The sequence below is a fragment of the Hyalella azteca genome, unplaced genomic scaffold, assembly GCF_000764305.2.
Source record: "Hyalella azteca isolate HAZT.00-mixed unplaced genomic scaffold, Hazt_2.0.2 contig8022, whole genome shotgun sequence".
Classification (NCBI taxonomy): Eukaryota; Metazoa; Arthropoda; class Malacostraca; order Amphipoda; family Hyalellidae; genus Hyalella; species Hyalella azteca.
In genome coordinates this window covers 28,744-46,375 of record NW_025938128.1, presented here as the reverse complement: position 1 = coordinate 46,375, position 17,632 = coordinate 28,744, and the positions used below count along the sequence as shown (strand labels likewise).

The 17,632-nt window shown below is 38.8% G+C and overlaps 1 protein-coding gene across 1 annotated transcript; it reads left to right on the top strand.

The window, feature by feature from the left end:
* The first annotated feature begins 8,680 nt into the window (after positions 1-8,680).
* On the top strand, positions 8,681-12,024 carry LOC108671152 (uncharacterized protein PB18E9.04c-like). Its single transcript, XM_018158634.2, has one exon. It carries the CDS (start codon positions 8,890-8,892, stop codon positions 10,981-10,983), a length of 2,094 nt encoding a protein of 697 aa, XP_018014123.1. The 5' UTR covers positions 8,681-8,889; the 3' UTR covers positions 10,984-12,024.
* The last annotated feature ends 5,608 nt before the right edge of the window (positions 12,025-17,632 follow it).

The window sequence follows — 17,632 nt, the reverse complement described above, 5'->3', positions numbered from 1 at the left end:
TGTTTCGGCATTTTTCTCTCGTTTAAGTATCATTGCTTTACCTAGTAACAATTTAAAAACGGTTCATGTTTATAAACTAAATTTCAACAGGTTATGTTCATATAATTTCGCCTTCCTTAAGGGAGTCTGTAAGGTTGTAAATTGAATTCTAGAAGGCATCAGTTGGAAACACTCTACAAGAGTGATAGACCGGACCTTAGACTAGTCGTTACCCAGCAGTCCTCCTGTGAACAACCCATTTCTAGGCATGGTTGACGATAACCATTACGCCTTAACTCGCTGTGGTTCAAGTTAACCTACCCTGCCTTTATTGGGTTGCTGCTGATCTCGTGTGGACTGGACTCAAGGTGACGCTCTCCAAGCTTGTCCTTAGAGCTTTGCGTGCTTAACGATCACCACGGGGACCGACTCTTTCCTTGAGGATCGGAGAAGCCCTGCAGACTACCTTGTTTTAGGAATTCACAGATGTTCCCTGTTGAATCTGTAGATTGAGCAGCTAAGGTGTCAGATTTATTAATGTATGGCGTTCTCCCTTGATGTAAACTTTGATTCGTGTTTGTTCTATTAAATTGTTGGTGTTCCTAAATGTTTATAGTATCCGAGTCAGTGAAACGAACCCCGATGAAGTATACAGACTTCATTACAGAGTCGCAGGCAAAGAGTCGCTCCGAAATGACACACTTAACGTAATCCTATTCAATACCTACCTATTTTGGGAATGCATCACTGAAATTCTCGTTACCTATTTGTTCTTATTAGTAAAATTTCCTGAGTTTCGCAGGCAAAGAGTCGCTCCCAGCATTTGTGTAGTTCCTTGCCAGTCCCCGGCTTGTCCTCAGCCTTCTCAGCGAAGGCAGGGACTTCATTATGGATAAATAATTTATTCTCTTGAATGCGCTTCACTGGAGCGCGTGCATTAATTTGGTTCTTATTATTCTGCAGTAATTCGTTAGATTGCTGGGGTCATTTTGCCCTACAGCTGCTGTTGACGCTGCAGAGCTTGTGGTCGATGTTAAGTAATTTTAGGAATATTTCATTGTTTAAATTGCAAATTTTAGTGAAATCATTCATGGTGGATTTCCCTGAGATTATATAGAACTCTCTCAGTTCATCATAGGGAATCTGAGTTTTTTTTTCCTACGGAAATCATGCGGTACAGTGGTGATGGTAATTGAGTATTTACAGTGGTGATGGTAATTAAGAATTGACGAAACTTTTATCGAGATGCTATGACTGCCGGAAAAATTGACCATTGCTAATTTATTCTGTACCAAATTTAATTTCCAGCAATATTGTTTTCTCTGCCTAAAATCTATAGATTAAACAAATTAAGATAATGATAAATAAGGTCTTATTTCATACGCATTTGTTGCACATCCGCCTATTTAATACAGCTTATGTCGAAGTTGTATCCTTCTTACATATTTATAAATCAATCTATTACATATTGATCTATTTGATATTATTTATTTCTGTTTCATTCTAGGTATTTTTCCACAATTTTTCATTGCATGCACATTTAATATGTTGCGGATTACTCAGAATTCTTCATTACTTCGCTACGTAACATCAGCATCTCCCGACAACAATGCTCGACGCTCGCATGTTTTAGCCATTGTTCGAACATTTTTATCTCTTCGGAGTCTCAATTCCACAAAACTACCTCTTGATGTTCTAGAATTACACGTTATTTCTCTAATTAAACTTTCCCTTTTTATATCGGCGAAGTCTTGGAACTTGTATGTTGAAACCAAGCATATATCAAATTGCTACTTTGTGTTACTCTAGCAAGTGTGTAACTTGATACATAAGTTGTTCGACACCCTCTGTTCTAGTGCTTTTGATGTGCTTCAAAGGGTAGAATTACGCATCAAGTGTTTTTTATCGCTTCGTGAGCATGCCTTCTCATGGCTTCATTCTACGCATTTAAGAATCTTAATGATTTAATTTTATGAAGACACTTTGATGCCGTTCCCTGCAACGGACATCGTATTGAGTTCGAGCATTGCCCAACAGCTCCTTTGAGTATAAACTTGATGAAAACGAGAAAATTAAAGGAAAGAGTCTTTTACGTGGTGAAAATGGTGGAAAATTTGTGAAATTATGTATGTATGATAATGTTGGTTCATATCTACTATTCATATCTCTGATTCGATCAAAAAGTAAGGTCATATCTCTGATTCGATCAAAAAGTAAGGGCGACTATTAAAAACTCGTGTTTGCTGAGCATCACGTGTAGCCTAACAAGACACTATTTAATTGGCTGTTGATTTTTAATTTCTAAACGAATCTTAAGATTTTACTTCTATTTTCTGATGCATGATTACATTGGTTGGTATTTACGATACTTTTCTGATAAATTCATATGACTCTATCAAAAAGCGAGGGCGCTGAGCATGGCCTGGAGGAGTGCCAGAGATTCCTACTCAACATTCCGGCCTGATGTTGGGCCGGCAGAGCTGAGCAAATGGCTGGGTGTCCTGCATGCTTGCGTTTACTTTATCTTCATTCATTTATAGAGGCGTTATTATGCGTGAAATCTCGAGATTGTTTGAGAATTTTTTGTTAATTTTAAAAACAATGAAGAACACAGTTGTTATTATGCACTAAGTTTTGGGATTTAGAATTTCACTTCATTTTTAGAACAATGAAAAATAAGTTTTGAGATTTAGAATTTCATGTTCATTCCAAGAACAATGAAGAACACAGGTTCCTTTTGAGAACAATGTGCTGTTTGCTGCTCGAATTTATTTTCGGACATTAATTGCTCTAATTTTTTTTGGAAATTACCGAGGTGACGGGCTCGTTTGCATTGTTTCTTTTCAAGTCTCAACTGCGTTGTGTGGCTATTATATACTCCATAAAGCCTGAGACTGAATATCTTTTGTTTTATAAAGGACTCAAATTATATAAAATGAGATCTGGTTTTAGTTTTCAAAACTGACTCGAAGGTTTAGAAAATTTATTTTAGTCCGCGGACTCAAAACTTTCCTTGCGTGTCAAATTTCTTACAAGTATCACAAAATTGAACAATGAAGCGACGAATATCATTCAAGATATGATCAACAGAGGTTTGTTTGCAGTTTTCGAAGGTTGAACTCAAACTTGCAGAGGTTTTTCGAAATAGCATTGTGATTGTAGGATCTCAAGCGGAAAACGTCGGATGCTGGCAGCGTTTGTCGGGTGCCGCCGTAGCGTTTGTCGGGCACCAGTAGCGTTTGTCACGTGCCAATAGCGTTTGTCGGGTGCCGGCAGCGTTTGTCGGGTGCCGACAGCGTTTGTCAGGTGCCGGTAGCGTTTGTCGGGCGCCAGTAGCGTTTGTCGGGTGCGGGCGATGGTATCAGTACTACGTATGGCCGCTGCGGTCTTGGCCACGGAACTATTATCATTTCCGCGTGGCCTGATGAACGTCGTGTGTCCGTCGTCTGTCCGCGTCTTCTTAATGAAGATGTGTCGTCCGTTGTCTTCGGTCACCAGTAGCGTTTGTCGGTCACCAGTAGCGTTTGTCGGTCACCAGTAGCGTTTGTCGGGCAACAAATAGCGTTTGTCGGTCACCAGGGCGACGGTATCAGTACTACGCATGGCCACTGCGGTCTTGGCCACGGAAGTCGGAACTATAATCATTTCCTCGTGGCCTGATGAACGTCGTGCGTCCGTCGTCTGTCCGCGTCTTCTTAATGAAGATGTGTCGTCCGTTGTCGGGGGAATGAAACCTGAATTGGTTTCCCCCTTTGAAACCCTTTGAGATTTTTGTTTCTAAATTTAGCTTCATTCATTTGAAAACTCAAGTTGTATCACAGTTGTTGAACTATTCTTATTTCTCTTTTCCATGAAATAATTTTGGAAGGTTCCGTAATCAACGACGATGAAATTTTTGTGAAGTTGATGTCCAGTTCCATTCATCGATATTTTTATTTTGTGAGAAAATTACACAACTTGCTGTTAAAAATTTTTAATTGGTTTTCATTAATCCTTTTATTTCAAAGTTTTTATTCATCATGGATTTTTTATTTTATGGTTTGTTATTAAATTCTGATGACATCCCTATCACATGTAAAATGTGGAAAAAAATCGCCCAAGTGTCGAAAAAATCGAGAACTTGCGTGCGTTTAGCTCTGCGTGAAATTCTGCATTTAATAATACATTGTGCACATGATGCACAGAAGCACATACTTTTCATAATATTTCAGGTTGTGGGGATTTTGTCCACCAATCAAAAACAAATTAGCAATTCGAAGGTTCCGGAATGCGATGTCTTATGTGTGATCCCTGTCATGAAGGCCTAGATCAAAGTAAATAAAATCTTTGGTGTAATTTCCGTGGGTTGTTGTACGGAATGGAGAAACATTCACACGCGAAATGCACTGGATAATTCAACAATTCATGATGAACATAGAGGCCAGCATGGACCGATGCTACATTCATTCATAAGTTACTTGAATAGAAATGGTTATTCATAAATTAATATAATAGAATTGTTACTAATGACTATAACGATTCATTCAGTAGTTATTTCAGGTGCATAGTCTGACTCAATGAACACAAAATCTCCCCTGTTGCAGCCCTTGGATTTGGTTCACAATGAAATATCTGGTACTTGACGCGTACAATCAATCAGCCCTGCACTGCCGTGTCCAGAGACCATCAAACTGATATGACAGTCTCTGCACTTTTTGCCTCCCTCCGGTCTCTGGGGCCACTCATCCGAGCTGCTTTAATCACCTTCATAAATTCTCACAAAACAAGTCCACTGCCGGGATTTTCATTTTCTGGGCAGTGAATCTCAACGATGTTTTCCTGTTGGCTGCATGGTTTTAATATGTTATTTTTTTTAAGGGACGTCGACTTTGAAGGAGATACTCGTTGTAATTTTGGTTTTTGGTAAAAACTTTATATTGTTTTCCCTTTTTCTCGTTGCAATTTTTTGATTCTAGTTGTGTCGAGATTTTGAGTTCTCTTTAATGTTTAGTAAAGTTCTGTGTTCTATCTCATTCATTTTGTTTCCGTATTTATTCGCCTCCAGTTAATAAACATTCTCCCCTGTTTGTTTTTTTGCAATGTTTGTCACATAGTCTGTATTTTAATCAATAAATCAAAACATGTGCAATGCGTTAGTTATACATTTATCCACCTTCAGCGCACAAACGTTCTCATCTGTTTGTGTTATTTGTTATATTTGTTAGAACGCATTAAATTTATCACTTCCAAACATTGCTTGGCGACGAATGTTTGGGTACCTCCGTGCCGAGGTTACCGGAGACTCTCTCCATTATGGCAGGCAAGACTCGTCGGAGTCTTGGAAGTCTTTAATCGCTGTAAAAATGAAGTGGGAATGGCAAGAGTGTGTTTAGTGACAACCCTTCTTCCTGTTCATTGACCGTCTAGTGTCCGTGAAATGTATTAATAGTTGTCATTATTTTGTCTTCATATATTTAATAGTTGTCATTATTTAGCCTTTTATTGCGCGGGTTTTGCTTTCAAAATTGTGCCATCAAATTTTCACCTCATTTCCGGTTATTCTTTTTTACGAAAAATGTTCGTTGGAAACGGTATGCAAAGCAACGAACATGAAAGAGTATGTACTTTTTTTCATTAACAGCGTAAATTTTTATATTTTCTGGCACACGTCTGATGTCGTTTGGCTCTCCCTTTACAGCCGCCACGTAAACGGAATCTCAGCCTTATAGTGTCAACTTTACGTCTCGCGCTGCTGCGGACAGTGTAACAATTTGCATAGTCGTGCTTGGGTATCAGGGCCCATACTTCAAAAAAAGTTAAGAGATCATAAGTTCATCAGCCAATCATTGACGACCTTTCAAGCAAAATCCACCAATCATAGACAAGAAAATAGAGCGTAAGTACTTACGTTCGCTTAGCGAGTTTTGAAAGTATGGCCCCTGAAAAATTAGTTACATCAAGCGGTTTTCACCCCCTCACATTGAATGTTTTGAGACCTATGAGATTATTTGGATTTATATTATTAACTTTCAAAGGATTTTTATAATCTAATAAGAACAACAACAACAAAAATGAATTATAACATATTTCCATTTGGTTAACCAGATTCACTGCTTTGAATCCCATACAATTAATTTGATTCTTATTCATATTATTAAGTTTTGACTCCTTTAAAGTTCAGTTCTTAGTTTCACCGAAACACAGTGGCATTTCTGTTATGTCTTTTATTGCTGCTTATTCTTTAATTAAGCATTCATTTTATAACAAAGAGCCAGCAAAATTAAATATTAAAAATATCAACACGGTTTCCAGTAAAACTATACTCCTTATCTCAGAAGTTGAATCACTATCAACATATTCTGAACAAACTTTAAGAGCTTGCATTTTTGTAGTTTGCGGAAGCCTTTGTTAAAGTTTACCCTAGAGAAGTTTTTATTTAAAAATTTAAATTTTAAATAAATAGTTACCCGCCAAAGTTTCAGTTCAGAATAGTATTGTGATGCATTTATTATATGTATTCTATTGATCGTTGTTGTAAAGATCATCCGAAAAGTCTGCTACTGAGCAGTTACCCTCTGCCGACCTACCTACCCAAGAAAAACCAGCCTTGCTACCCTCATTTAGGCGACGACGCTGCCTCGTTACTGGAGGAATAACCTTTCCTTTATTTTCAGAGGTCTCTGCTGCCGACCAATGTCCCCTTTTATGCCACCCTGGCAAACTTGCTGAGGTTTTCCCTACAGCATTTTGACGCGAGGCTTGTCCGACAAAATATCTTAACCATACATCAGAAGGTCGGGACTTGGCTGCCATGAGGTTCTAGATGTGAGACCACTTTGATCTTATGATATTGCAGAAAGCTGCTCTTAATTACAAATATTTTGTGTAGGCACGTGCTTCCTGCAGTACAATTGCTAAATTAAATTAGGATTAGTTTCCACGACACTTACATGATATTGATGAGTAGCTCGCTGAGATTGCGCTTTATTGACCCTCGCTGCTAGCTATATGCTCTTAATAAATTGTTACACAAAGATTCTTTTTAGACAATTTACACAAATATGGTAGTGTCCTTGAGAATTTGCATTATCGTCGTGTTCTTGTTGTTGATTCAGTGCGTCCTAAACTGTCTTTACAGTTCTGCCAAATAGTTTACATGTCTGTAGAAATGAAATTGTGTGTCTGAGCTACATTTAACGCTCATCAAACGTTATTTAATGTGTTTGTTTGATATCGTGTGTTTGCCAAAGGTATGCTTCTCCACTGTGCAATACTCGCTCATTTCGGCTTGTGTGCACGCGGTAGTTATTTAAACAAATAAATTGACAAAATTGGAAAATAAATTCAAACATATGCATTCATCTAGGACAAAATGGACGAGAAATGCAAATTAACTCGATGCGTTTCATTTGTTTGCTGAGCCTCGATATGGCGGCACCGCGAGACTGAATGTCGCTATACAGGCATGCTTCTCTCTAGAAATGCGTTTGAGGTAGTTGCATAACACTCATAAAAATACGAGTTGTAAAAGTTTTTGTCAAAATATTAAAAAAAACTTCCAGTTTCAAATAATTCTATGTGCCGCGATGAAACTCTACGTTTTCCTCTAATTTAGTCACGGTTAACAACTATTTTTCTAGCACTATATAATCGGCCTGAAAAATTTACTTACTTGATTAAGATAGTTAGGTACTCATTTCTAAATTTTTGGGTTTGGGTTAAAGAGATAAGAAAACAAACTATTCATTTCATGCTGAAACCGGGTGTCATTAAAATCAGTTATATCATCGAATTGTCTATAGCATGTGTTAACTCTTAATAATTGTAGTAAACATAACACATGCCGCTGAAATAGAATTACATGCAAATGAACTTGGTTTAAAACGCCTTACCAGTCATAATGAGTGAAGAAAAATACCCTAATCGTCTTGGTCATTTAACAAGTACGGTACCACATTGTTGATCGGAGAGAAACGCAGCGACTCTATTGGATTGAGTCCTTGAAATGCTTGACTGGGTTTATACTCGTGTGTGAAGCAATTTGTTCTCGGTTAAATGTCTTCGTCTGGTTTTGACTTTATGACCAGCCAAGCTGCCCAGCTTAATGTCCGTTCAACACCTGACAAATCGCTTACCTCGGCCATCGCGATCTTTTTATGACATATTTTACGACTAATAACATCTGCGTTTCCTCCGTGCTTTCGGTAGAATTCGACATAGTACAAGTAGGTTTGGCTTGTCAGTAAGCGAAAATGGTTGAATGTATTCTAGCTAAATAGCTGAAGCGATAGTAAACATGTGGCCACTAAACTAAATGGAATGTATTCATTGTATTGTTGTAATGGAATAAAGTTGTTTTATTGTTTAATAGTGAACCGCATTTCAAGTTTTATTTCAGCGTTGACTGTCCTAAACATCCTTTCAGGTTTTTAATACAAATTGTTAAATGCATTCAATGTTAATAAACGTATTTTCTTCTTGTTTCAGGTATTGTATGGGTGGCGGGAGACAAGCGCGGTGATGCACTCTACTTGATCTGGTAGGCTCGAACAATTCTCTCATTGCAATGTGTGATGTACTGTGCTCAAAAATGTTCGTTTGGTTATTGGTTCACTGCTCGGATGTTATGCATAGGGCGTGCTTCAAAACTCCTTTTCTAGGCCTCAAATTTTAATGGAGGAATTGGATATATTAACCTTTCCTTTTGGAAAATTGATAAAATCCAAAATAAAATTACACATGTTGTAATTTCTTGAACGTTGGTAAGTCTTCCTTGGGCCAAACTCGGCGAAATGAGACAAGTTTGAACAAAGACATCTTCATTTCAAAATGTCACCAAGTGCAATAATGTCGACAAGTCCCCACTGACGATATTGGACGAAGTGATGGAGGTGGAGTTACCGATGGTGGAAGAAGCCGAACACGGAGGTGATGGGTGAGGACGCCTGGCTCTGGAAGAAGAAGGGCGTGAGGAGGCAGAGGCGAGTCCACGGCCTCCAACGACCTCTGCACCCACAGCAGGTCGTCGGTTGGGTCGTGGTTCTCGTCATTATTGCCTTTATGTATGGCGCCGTCGTGCCCGCTCTTCACTCGAGCTTTGTGGCTCCCGTGGCTGCTGCTTCTGCCACTCTCTTCCTAGCACATCTTGTGGCGCACACCACAGCGCTTGCTTTGGACCCCGCACATCCCGCCCTGCGCGCGCGCCCTGACAAAAAACTCGTACCGGAGTTCGATCGCTCGCTCCACTCACATGTCATCGAGAACGGCCGTTGCCACTTGTGCAACATCACGATCACGTCTGCCCGTACCAAGCATTGTAGTTCGTGTAACAAATGCGTCGACGTGTTTGATCATCACTGCAAGTGGCTCAACAACTGCATCGGGCGTCGCAACTACAGGGTATTCCTCGCCACCGTGATCACGGCCATCCTCTCGTGTCTACTCGTCATGGGGACTTGCCTCACTGAAATCATTCTCTACTACTTTAATCGTCAATATTTGGCACCGTGGGAAAATGGTATACCCACAGTGATGCCTTTGGAAGATCTTGAAGAAGAAACTCATGTTACTTGCCAAGCTGGCTCTCCTTACTGCCATTTTTCGGTTTTTGGAGCTCGAGTTTACGACGGTGCATTTATAGGCCTCTTGTCTACGCTGTTTTCTATTGCTCTTATTGCTGGTGTGCTGCTCATCCATTTGGTGGCCTTTCATGTCTATTTGCTCATCCTGGGGCTGACGACTTACGAATACATCCGCAGCACGAGTCTCGCCGCTTCCAACTCTGCTCACTCTTTCGGTGGTCGCACCGACCCTCCTCGCGATGGCGCCGCCTGCGGTTGGAACATAGGCTCTAGGCAGACGAATAATCAAATCACACCATCGTCGACCACCGACACTACACTGCTTTCGTCTCCTGACCCTCCTAGCACGACCACCACTAGCCCTGGTACTCTTTCTCCTCGCTCGAATCCCTCCACCCCTGCAGACGACTCCCGCCACCTACTTGGTGGTCGACACCTTATGGTACACCACAAGCAAGCGGGTCCACAACTTTCCCCAAGAAGTCTCCCTTCACCTCGCTCATCCACAGTTCCCACCCTGCCCAAGATACCCGGGGCTGAACGGCCGCTACGTACAGTGAGCCGTTCAGTTTCTTCGTTCGATTCTAGTGATTCTATTCCCAAAAGCGAAGATGGTGACGTAACGGTGCATTTGGTGGCAATACCCCGACCACCAAGAGCAGTTCGACGCCGCTTACGCTCGAGTGTAGTGCCCCACTTGTCTCCGATCAAGGAGTGCGATATAACCTCATCCAGTCCTCCCAGCTTACGAAACTTAGACCGTGACTCCGACAGTCCTTCACCCTTTACTTCTTGCCCGTCGAGTGTTCTGCCCAACAGTATTCAATCGAGTTCTCCTCCCACCGTAACGTTTGGTAGGTTTTCTACCGGTAAAAATCAACGTCCAAGTCCTTCACGCTCTACCGACCACAGCGGTTCATCGAGCCGAGTGTCCGGCCGTGAGAAGTACGGCCAGGTTAACAAATCCAGTCCTTCAGTGCCAAGTCCGTATAGGAAATATCCTCCACGAGGTGTCTTAAAGAATGCAAATAATTGCTCCTCCACATCATCAAACTTAGTTACTTCGAAGAATGATAGAAGTCCGCGGCGCCCTGTTTCGGCACCCGCTCAAATACACATCATTAGGAAGAGTTCTAGCTTTTACGGATCCAATAGGATAGGAACTCCTACTATACGCTTCAAGCTCCCAATTAAGGAGACTAACGGACATATCATCACGGAGACTGCGGATGCTACGGTCGTGGCCGGGACCGCTGAGGACTCCGCTGCCAACGGCAACGTCTTGTCCATCGTTCGCTCGAGCTCTGATGGTCTGCTCATCAAGATGGGAAATGTGACGCGCGGTGGCGTCTACATTGGACCTCACAAGTCCGACTCCATTCTCAATTCTATTAGCTCGCGTTCTTCGAAAAATGCCAAAAATTTTGTCGAGCATCACATGTAGTTAAGTTTTGTAGTTTTCTATAGAGTATTGGACTATTGGTCCGTATAGATTGTACTGGTATCATTAGATATTATTCCAGAGCATATATAAAGTAGAGAATGATGTTCCGAGTGATAAGTGTCTCATGTTCGTTATTCTGTAGGTTTAGTTCGTAATACCTCTAGTCGAGCGAAGCTGGTGTTCTGTCATCTAAAGTTCGTGTGACTACTTGATTGTCTAGATTACATTTTGTTCATCGTATAGAAGTTCCTCTGCATGATATAACGCTGGTGGTGTGAAGAAAAGTTGTGTCTGTCGATTGATTTTGCTTCAGGTGAGTTCTCATATTTTATATCCCATCTCGGACGACGCTAAGACATCGTACCTATGTGCGTTATTCAATGATCAAATTACTTATTAACAGTCTAACGTAGCATTCACACACCTAATTTGTCCTCACTGCTATACTTTCATCAATATCAAACTTCTTCAATAGCCACCAAGTGGGATTTTTAAAAGACCTTTTCTGTAATTAGGTGTTTGATTTTGCCGAATGAAACTTCCTCAGCTTGCGATTGAAATTTTTTTTCGAATACGAGGACCAAACTCAAATTCAATTCGAGGACGTTTTCATATTCCTGTTCAAGATTGAGTCACACTCAAATATAAGGCTTTATCTACTGACAGATGGTTGCAGGTTATATTAGGGGACTTATCTATATCATTATATTTTCATGTATTTTCGTTTGTTAACTTAGATTTATATTCCAATATCTATTTTAGTTTTTCAATAATTTTCCGTGATGATTGAAAAATCCCCTGGACAAATATCGCTCCGACAACTAATTGATGATCGGTAATCACCTGCAAATAAGTTATATTATACCTTCCGGATCTTGTTAATAATCTTCACTTATTCATTTAGATTTTAGGACACAAGCTGATCAAAAAAACAATTTCATGCGGTTTTGTTGAGCAGTCTTTATGCAGCTGTTCTATTGATGGATAAGCGTAGGAAATGTCCGTTTCTTAGCTCCATAGCAGTGGTTCCCAAAATGGATTGCTTCCTTGTATAGATTATTATTTTTCGGTTGAAACATGGGTCGAGTAATATCTTAGGTATTTAAGTTAATTAATTGAAGTAAAGTTATTCAATTTTGAAAAGAGATCACATGGTTTTTGGGATTTGTGATATTTGGTAACCGGATAAAAAACATGTTGGGAACCACTTCTCTATGCGATGTCTGTTGAGGCTGCGTCTAGTTCTAGTGCAGGTATACATGGATGGTCCTCTAGTAAAGTACAGTAGCTCTAGCGAGGTGTCTCATTAGAGTAGACCCTTTATATATAAGGCTGTGATATAGAATCCCATGAAATGCATGTTTATACATGCTTATGAAGACGACAGCGCTGCTAGGAAAAATCCGATGTATATTTTATCTAAATGTACATGTCCCGTCTTCCAAGCGACAAATAATGTCCCTTAAGAATTAATAAGACCTATAATATTGCTGCTCTTCTACTCACGAGCAAATAATTGACAGACGTTACTAGCAATAATAAATATCTAAAAATTTATCAGACGGCCAACATTAATTGTACGATTCATTCGTTATAAGTTACCATGCATTAAACTGCATCCACATACAAGCCTGCTTTGGCCGAGAATTACAACAAACTGATATTTGAATCAATGATCCCAATTTGAATTAAGATCAGGAGAAGGAAGGCATATCAAAGTTACTTAACGCGAGTTCATTTTCAATGAATCGAGTCAAACTATAAGAATAAAGAAATTTTCCATTATTTCAATAAAATCCTTTTTGGGCAGGCGTATAGAGAGTGTATTCGGGATAGTCTCAAATGGATGACTTACCTAGCATTCATGTCTAGATGATGATTAAAAAATAAATGATTACGATGATTAATTCAACTAGAGACTCCTATAATTGGCTAGAAATTAGTTGAAATGGAATTTGAATTCTGATTTCGAGGCCATGGTGAGTTCAGATGCGACAAGTGCGCCGCTGCAAAGTATACTGGATACATAAATCGAAGTTGTGAAAAAACTTCCCAACAAACTTTTTTCATTTCGTAATCATATACCGGCGCATGTATTTCTAGTTGTTTTATTGTAAGTTGGGTCAAAGTGTGCCGCTTTTTAGTAATCGAATACGCATTGGCGGAGATGAAATACGTTATTCCTTATCAATGGAGAAAGAATTAGAGTAGTAGGTCATGTGTTGTGCTGGTCTTCAAATGGACAGCTTGAGCTAATCGTATGCATACCGGGATAAATAGATGTAATAGTAACCAATTATATTTACTTCAAAAATTAATTTAGTCGAAAATTCTCTTTAATTTAAGCTAAGTATACAGTGAAAAATTAGAGGGTTGGGTACCTTGACCGCTCATTCGTCAAATTAGGTTAATATTTTGCCCAAATTCTGTATGCATTATAATCAGGGAATGTTCCCGGGAATTTCCGGCCATGTTCTTGGTTATTAAGTCCTGAAATAACTTGTTTTATGTCGCACTGCTCTGGATTGCTCGTTATGTTTAAACTTCTGGGATTGGAGTTAAGCCGAATAACATTCTCAATTGGTTTTATGGCGAAAATGCTCGAAAATTAGATTTTTTCCATTAACTGTATACAGAATCGATTAAGTAATCGCCGAGACATGGAACTGGGCAGAGAAGGAAGTGATCTTTTCAAATTTGTTACAAAATGTTTACCAGTTTTATTATGATCGAAGTTTCTTATTTATTTCTCACACCATTTTTATTGTTACTTTACACGGATTTATTTAGACCAATATATGCTGAAAAATCAAAGTGTGCGTACAATTCATGTAGATAATTTATTCTTAAATAAGTTTCCTTTTGAATAAAAAAATAAACGGGCGTGATGCACTGAATTTTGAGTTCAGTGTATGTGCTTTGATCGTGTCGCTGTTGAAAATGAAAGTACTTAGTTAATATGTTTCAGTGTAATATGGTTAGGCCTCCAATTTGTGTGCTTATCCAGACGCTATAATTGTACTAAATTAAATTGATATTTGGTTGCAATGAACCATTCAAGAGACATTTCAGAGTGCAGATCATTCTCATCGGGCTGAAAATTGACTAATATTAAGAGGTTATCAAATTTTATATTTATTAATTCTGAAGGGTTACTGTAACCCTTCAGAATTAATCAATAAGCGTCATTTATCATTCAGTAAGTGTAACTTAAACTTACTGAATGATAAATGACGATGAATTTTTATCGTTAAGTTTCTGCCATGCCGCATGCTATTTTTAGCGCATTTTCTTATTTATGGAAAAAATATAAATCAGTACTCACTGCAGTGAGTGACAGAGAGCGCATTTTCTCGTCAACGAAAACTTGAGGTCACGGACGGACGGACGGACAGACAGACGGACGTGGCGAGCACAATAATGCATTTTTTCCATAAATGAGAAAATGCGCTAAAAAGGCGCTATTGTGCTCGTCATGTCCGTCCGTCCGTGATTTCACGGACGGACGAGAAAATGCGCTCTCTGTCACCCACTGCAGTGAGTACTGATCTAATTTTTTTGCTAAGAACGCTCAAATAATAAGCTGGCAGAAGTTGAGGTTTAGTTTGCGTGCAAGTCGATCGAGATATTCGTGATGGTTTTGCAATGAAGCATGTCGCGCTGTTCGTCTGTTTACATATCTAAAAGATTCGTCCATCGCTACATGTTGTCAAGGCTTGTATAAGATTTTTTTGCTCAAAATTTGTTGCATTTTTCACAAAAATCGCTAATTTTCTCTATTTTAAGTTTTCAAATGATATTTACGATCAGTGTTGAAGTCGTAATTGTTACGACTTCAACATAATTATTCAACTTAATCGCGAAATTTTACTTTATTTGAATGCTCGCACGAGCTTATTCAAAGCAAATTAAAAATTTAGAAATATTATTATTGCGGATCTGTTCCGTAGTTATATATCTCAGTAAACCAGGATTTGTTTATAATATATAATACACTATAATTTGTTTTAATTGCGGTATACAAATTTTACTGCTAAGCCTGATATAACAAGCTGTGGTAGACGATCGTGACCCAGTGTTTAACCCTATACTTTATGTCTATGATTACATTAACTATTTAATATGATTATATTAACTATTAACTATTATATTTACTATCATTGTTGTTGTCTTTGCTGTCTTGTTGCTTAGTGCTAACTACCTGCTCCAAGTGTCGTAGATAGAAATAAACCTCAGCAGTTATTTTAGCTTAGGGTTGCACTGAACTTACATTTTTCGCGCTAAGATAAGCAAAAATTCGATTAGTTAGATTGCTTATGTATTCAACTTTAGTTTGTCGTTGGGTTTTAGGTACATTTAGTTTAGGCACATGCGTAAAATTGAAATTTTGTGATAATTTTAGATAGCTCCTTCGACTGATTTTTTTTCTCAGTGAAGTGAACAGCTATAAATCTATTTTTATTTGTTGTTTTATGTATTCTAATTTTCATATCTCTTGCCTGCGTCTTAGCTCAATATAATGCTTTATGTTCCTATGAACATATCTCATAATCACTCACCCTGACAGTGACGGTTGATAGTTATAATTAACAGCCTTCATAATGTGACACTCGTTCGTGTCTTGCGAAATAAAGAATTCCGATTATCTTGTATTTTTTTGTGCGACGCATTTTATGGAAAGTATTCGATGAATTGATCCGCTAGCAATTGTTGCATGAAATAGAACGTTTAGAAGCGAATGAGAATCTGTCCAAATAGTGATGCGTCTTTTGCCCTTTTTTTATGGGTCATCCTGACCGATTTTCTCCCTTCAAAAGGGCGTATCAGTTTTACTTTCGCTCTCTAACTACTCAACCTAACAATTATTTAACTAACACACGCAAATACTTGGCGAACCATTGGCTCAAACCGTTTAATCAGAACAGATAAGTTTTAACTTCTTCTAGCAACCAACGATTATAATGAACTAATATAAAAATCATCCTATATAATTGTTCCTGACTTTTATTTTCAGTGGAGTTTTAAGAATTTCTGCTCATTTACAAGACGTAATTTCAAGGGAACAATTATAACAGTGTTGCTATTCAGCCGTCTGAAGATCAAGTGTCTTAATCACACTTCATTTGATTGTAACTCACGAAGACTTTGTTCCGTCCCGTCCATTATTTAATAAGATAAGTTCTTTCATTGAAGCTTTACGTGATCTCAAAGGCTACTTTAAGTGCTAATCAGGGTCGGCCATTGCAAAGTCACTGTTAAAGGGCCGTTGTTCTGTAATTTTTGTTAATGTCTCCACAAGATAGATGCTGGAGACGCTGAATCCTGAGGCAGCCGTAACTCTTGGAGCTAAAATAATGAAATAATTATTTAAGGATTGTGCTGTAGCTCTGGAACATTAATTTTTCTACAATAAACCCTGAAGTTCGTGGTTGTTTTGATGCCCTTATCTCCATTTCGATCTAAATTGGATCCATGTCACGATCTATATGATCCGAGCGACTTTGTTTTGATTTTTTTGCTTCTAAAGGTTTTAGCGCATTTTCTCATTTATGGAAAAAATGCACTATTGTGCTCGCCATGTCCGTCTGTCTGTCTGTCCGTCCGTGACTTCACGTTTTCGTCGACGAGAAAATGCGCTCTCTGTCACTCACTGCAGTGAGTACTGAGTTATATTTTTTTGTATTTGCTGATTGCAAAAAGGCTTTCAAAATTCAGGAAATACAATAATAGTGGTATGGGATGGGTAATATGGCCTGACGGATTGTTAAACTGACGGGGATCCTGAGCAAAGCCTTTTGTTACTTTCAAATGATTTCATGAATAATTTCCTTCATAGTATCGTTGCACAAGAAAAAATCGCACCTAAAATGCTGCAATAATTCACGATTTTAATTAGCATGAAAAGCTTCAGACACCAATTTTGTGGCACATGGCCTCGCGCTCGAGGAAAACTATATGCGAGTCCCTCTTAGTTTCTAAAGGAAAAGTGTAATGAATGTTTTGATGTTCTCCAACGTGATCCACGATTCATAGTTTCACTCGATATTATAGGCGGGTATCGCAATATTATAGGCAGGTATCGGGTTGGTTGTGCGTCGAGAATACTATACGACTGGTTGTTCCTTGCAGCATTGATTTTTGTCCATGATTATCGACTAAGCTCCTGGATTGATTATCGACAGTCTTGCAGGCATTAATCGTGGCTAGACAGATCTAGATCAGGATTGATCATCGGCAGACCTGTCACTGGAATCTTGCTCTCGAGAGTGCCATATCGGGTATCGGGTCCTTGGCACTATTGGCCGCTCAATAACGTTCATCCTGCTCGTTGCAAAAGCAAAGTAATAATTTCTGTTTCCTCATTGTTAGATCTATGCATTTGCTGGAATTTTGTCTCTTTACTGATGGTTACTTTTCATTACAAACGAAAACCGGTTACGTTTCATTGGAAACGACGAACACCATCATATTCAATCAACACCTTGAAAATGCGGTGGTGAATTTGGACAAATTATAACTCCAGTTTAACCATAAATATTACGTATGCAAGTGGTAAAATTTATTACTGAATCACGCTAATGTGGTAACACGAGTATGTGATTTAATATTTCCTCTTGACGAGAAACGTTGTGACAATTTAATTTTCTTA

Coding starts and splice junctions, on each gene's coding strand:
- LOC108671152 (XM_018158634.2), top strand. CDS start 8,890: ATGGGTGAGGACGCCTGGCTCTGGAAGAAGAAGGGCGTGAGGAGGCAG.